The sequence below is a fragment of the Zeus faber genome, assembly GCF_960531495.2.
Source record: "Zeus faber genome assembly, chromosome: 5".
NCBI classification, from domain to species: Eukaryota; Metazoa; Chordata; class Actinopteri; order Zeiformes; family Zeidae; genus Zeus; species Zeus faber.
Window position 1 is genome coordinate 12815345 of NC_137192.1, and position 5000 is coordinate 12820344.

A 5000-nucleotide genomic window follows, 5' to 3' on the forward strand; every position below is an offset into this window, starting at 1 on the left:
CTCCGGGATATTTGGGCTATCAAGCCGGGCGGGTGGGGGGTCGCTGATGGGGTGGGCGGGGGGCTTGGGGGTAGGGGGTGCCGAGGTTGCGGTAGCCCCTAATATGGGGCCGACCAAGTGCTGTCAACCCCTTGAAAAATAGCAAACAAACGCCATTTCATTGTTTGATTGGACGGCCCTGGGGGAGCGCCGCCGGCTCGCTGGAAACCCCCGACACACAGCTAATTCTCTGCTGTCTCGCTGTCTAGGAAACGACAAGAACCACACAAGGAGGTGGTTGCACCTTGAAGCTACGCGTGGCGATTGATTTTGCAGGGGAAATATTGACTTTTAATTTGCTGCGTTGAGAACGTCCTCAGAGAGACAAAGGGAAACCGAGACGCACCGGGACCCAACGGGGCGCTCGGGACCCACTGTTTTCTGAGAGTCTGGATCGCTCCCCGGCGCCGAATGGTATTATCACATGAATTTGATCAAAATTCAGCAGTTTGTGTCGGAAAAAAAAAATAAAATGCCCGCGTCCATGCGCAGTTTATTCAGGTGACAAGCGAAGACGAAAATGAATTCATAAAACGGGCAAAAGACACAAGACCCTTCCCAGACAAACAAGGGTCTTGAGCGTCGCGCTCATCTGGAGCACGAGCGGCCCCTTCGCATCCGTCGCCGCCGCCGCCGCTCAGCGCGCCATGGCCGCCCACCGCGCACCGCTCGTTATCGACACATCAAAATGAACGCCGCCGGGGGCCACAAGGCGGCCCACGGCTCTGCGCTCGGCGGGGGAAACATCAGCGCTATAACGAAGTGCCGGCATGACATTCATTAGAGACCGATTGTGGCCAGTTACAATATGCACGGTTCTGTCACTTCAACGGGTGCGTCGACGGGATGAATGTGCGAGTGGTTGAGTTGGGGATAACTTTATTTATTTTTTTCTCCCGTCCGACGTCTCGCTCCCCCTACCAACAAAGTTGGGAGAAATGATCATTATGTACACAACGTCAGCACATAGATATACAATGGATATAGAATCGCCCCAGTGAGCAGCTGTAGGAAGTTCAATCCGGCTCCGGTCTCGGTTTTCCAGGTGGTTTTGTTCCTTCCCGCGGTGGACTGATAAGGTTCCTTTACAGCGATTGAGTGGTTGAGCGGTGAGTCAGGTGAGTCAGATCTGTGCAGCTGAACAGACTGACACTCAGACAGCTCCCAGCGGGTGGCCCTGCAGGCCGTGTCACCAACCAGGGCTTCCCAAGGTTTCCCGGCCCCCCAGGCGGTCCACGACGGAACGGCAGGGAGCCCGCCGCTACAGAACTACTTTTAATGTAAATATTGTTGTCGTGGATGGATATGTCGATTTGTCGATGCAGATTTGGTTTTGATTTTGGAGCTTGAAAGTGGTTTCAAGCGAGGTGGCGCGCTCTGACCTGACGGAGGAAATGGAGAGACTGTCTGAACGACAAACTCAATATTGTTTTGAATGGAGTTAGAAGACGCAGATTGAATGAATGTCAAACATTTTCCCAAAATGTGCTGGAAGTGTTGATTTTCTTCCAAAGATGACTTAATTATATGTTGTGGACTCGTACCTGCATCTGTGTTTCCTGGGCTTTGTTGACTGGAATGCCGTGACGCAAGGCCTTGCGGTTCCTACCTGGTCCCACCCCGCACATCAAAATTCAAGATGGATTGTTGTGGTGTGGGGATGGTGTGGTATGAGCAGCCACGCCTGTCCTGGGTCGAGATAATTGCGGCCCAGGATCAGTGTGGCTGTACAACTGTTAATCCCAGATTTGTCTAACGGGTAACAGGGACAATCCCCATCCCCACACACACAGGGGAGGAGGGGTGTACAGCCACACTGATCCTGGGCCCCAATTAACTAGACCCAGGACAGGTGTGGCTGCTCAAACCACACCATGCCCACACCACAGATTGCTAAATTAAATCCACTTTTTGAGATGCTGGATGCTGTACTTCCCAAATTTCCCAGGAGCTAGTCTAGTTGAACCCCTCTGCAGCCTTGCAGCTAACAGAGCTAGGATGCAGCCCGGCACTATCCGGTTACTAGACAAACAGGGAAGATATAAATGTCTGAATCTGGATACGATAGGCAAAAAGCGCATTCCCCCCCGAAAAAGCTTTAAAGTCCCTATAAAGCTAACGATGAGATTTGTTTCTAAACGCATTACACATATTAGAAAGTAATTGCTTCAAACATGTCAAAAGACTGTGAATGATGAAAAACTGTAAAACTGAATGGTGGAGTTAGACCGCTAAATTGTTTTTTGTGGTCCTGATTTCTTGGGCAGGCGTAAAATCAGGCACGCTGACGCCACCCATTCCTACCTGGCTTGGCCCCTCCCCTAGCATTATATTAGCGTACAGCGCATTCATCAGTGGTTCTCAGTTGCTCAATCGCGACGAGCTACTACAGCCTGCACTTGTTTTCTTTCTAGCTATGGCGCCCCTGTTCTGCAAATGCATCTTCCCTGGATGCCAGAATGTACATAACAGCTCAGTATCCTTATTTACATTTCTGTTCTATTCCGAGCGTGGTGGCTCCGGGCAGGGCTCCGGGCGGGGCTCCGGGCAAGGCTCCGGGCGGGGCTCCTGGCGGCGCTCCGGGCAAGGCTCCGGGCGGGGCTCCGGGCGGGGCTCCGGGCGGGGCTCCGGGCGGGGCTCCGGGCGGGGCTCCGGGCGGGGCTCCGGGCGGGGCTCCGGGCGGGGCTCCGGGCGGGGCTCCGGGCGGGCACACAAGGAGCTGTAACAGAGCCCCCGCCAGACAGCTGTCACATTTTTCTGTGGTGTGACAGTGTGGTGGGGCTTTAGAGGCTTTAGTTTAAAAGTGGCAATGATAAGAAAAGGAATTGATTCCATGTTCAGGGATCGTGAGTAAACAACTGAGGACTTTGATCATTTTGATGCTTGTTTCTGGCGGAGTTGAAATAAAACCACTTGGAGAGAGGACGTTTCAGTCTCAAAAGGTTGTTCCTCCCACGGGGGTGCAGATGACTTCTATGGTTGTACTGTCCTCTCCCACGCAGGGAGCCGGAACTTCTCATCGGATCTTCACGAAAACCAATAAACAGCTCTGGGGATATTTTATTATTATTTGTATTTTTTTCATATTTTTGACGAGCTGATGAAGCACGCATTTCGCCGAAGTTGCTCCGCGCGGCAAAAGGAGAACACAAGTCACATCGCAAGAAGAAATGTGCGATAAAACAGACTTGATGTGTTATTCCTCTGATCCGCGATGCTCGACGAGTACTTGCCAACGCAAACGCTCTGAAGGTGAAATACCGAGAGCGGTGAAGCCCACGTCCCAGAGTGACCCCTGCGGCTGAGCACACAGCCACAAACGAGTGGCTTGCGCAGCTGAGTGTGTGCAAAATATGCTCATTTTCTCGACACGCGATATGAGTTATTTCTCCTGCTTTCGGGAAGCAGACGCGAGCGTCCGTTTTTGGGAGGCAGCGTCTTCGTCAAGGACGCCTGACCTTCTCTCGTTTTTCAGTCGTACATTTTTTTTTTACTTATTTATTTAATTTTTTCGATTTTATTCTCGGCACCCGTCGCCATCTAGAATATTAAACAATCTTTCTGAGGATTCTAACATGTCTTGGACTTGGGTCCAAACCCTCTGTGCGTATTCATGTATTTCAAATACGCCGCAGATGGCTTCGGGTCATCCCCCCCCCCCCCCCAACCCCCCCCGGGCCCCCCCTTTCAGATGTGACCGCCAAGCAGAAATATATTCTTTTAGGAACAAGAGTGACAATAGAAACTGTGTCCGTGTGAAATAATTCACAATTAAATAAATTCTGCCCATCTGTTGGAACATTTCTTCGGCAAGTGGTCTCCATAGAAAAACCAAGTGGATCCTTACCGGCAGATTTACGGGGGAAATAAATATTAATAGTATTATAAATTGCTGATGTAGTACAAAGTTATCATTGAACGGTGACAATATATTATATTACAATATATTACAATATATTTGCAACAATGACTGGATTTGCATCAGAAACAGTCAAACTTTTGACTGGTCGTTTTACTAGTTGGAGCTCTGGGTTCTGCTCGTTGCTTCTGGAAGTTCCTTTTCTGACGCAGTGCAATTTATTCTTCAGGTGGTTATTTGCTGCGTTGAGGGTGAAGTTTCTTTTCTCCCAAAAGCAAACAAATAGTATGTATATAAATGTATAAATACACCTCCTTAGTTTCTGGGCAATGCATTCATTTTTTTGACGGCCCTGCATTTAAAACGGCGTGGTCTGGTCTCCAAACACCTTTCGGAAAATTGTTTTGTTTTTGTGTTGTTATTTTGCGTGTGTGTGTTGTTTGCATGTGGGATTTTGTGGTTACGTGTTTGTGTGTGTGCGCGTCGATGGACGTCACCGCGTTTGTGCCTTCACTTGCCGTTGCTCCACAGCAAACTGGCCAAGAAGCAGAAGGAGACGGCCAGCAGCTCCACCCAGCAGAGGGAGATGGGGCCGGTGACCACGGCCGATAAAAGCACCACCAAGGTCAGCACGCTGCACAAAGACGACCCCTTCTCCACCTCCAGCCAGGACCTCAACGGCTTCAGTGAGTCTCCCTCCTCCTCCTCCTCCCAAACGCCGTCCTGTCCCCCTTACGCCTACACCAACCTGTGCGGCGTCGTGCAGCGGCCCCGGGCGCTGCACTGCGCAGAGGACGCAGAGGATTCATTTTGTTGTAGCCTACTTGTACAATGGCAAGTAAAGATATTCTCCTCTCTTGTGTAAACACAGTAAACAGACTTCTGATGTCTGAGGAAAGGGACTGAAACATGATGTCTATAGAGTTTCGCTTCCAAGTAAACTAACTTTTAAAGCAGTTTGGGTGGTCTTTAAGTGTGTTGAGCCGTGTGTGTGTGTGTGTGTGTGTGTGTGTGTGTGTGTGGGTGTGTGTGTGCGTTTTGCACGCACACAAGCCTGTGTCTGTGAATGCCATTTGTGCATTATGTGGATGAATTCTCATGT

The 5000-nt window shown here is 50.3% G+C and overlaps 1 protein-coding gene across 1 annotated transcript in view; it reads left to right on the top strand.

Annotated features, from left to right (window-relative positions):
* Window positions 1-5000, top strand: part of ptprt (protein tyrosine phosphatase receptor type T) — a gene marked incomplete at its 3' end in the record, with an annotated part of 224576 nt that overhangs the window by 145242 nt on the left and 74334 nt on the right. Inside the window, exon 17 of the mRNA XM_080001601.1 lies at window positions 4430-4584. Within this exon, the coding sequence (XP_079857727.1) occupies window positions 4430-4584 (155 nt within the window). The remainder of the gene's footprint in view (window positions 1-4429; window positions 4585-5000) is intronic.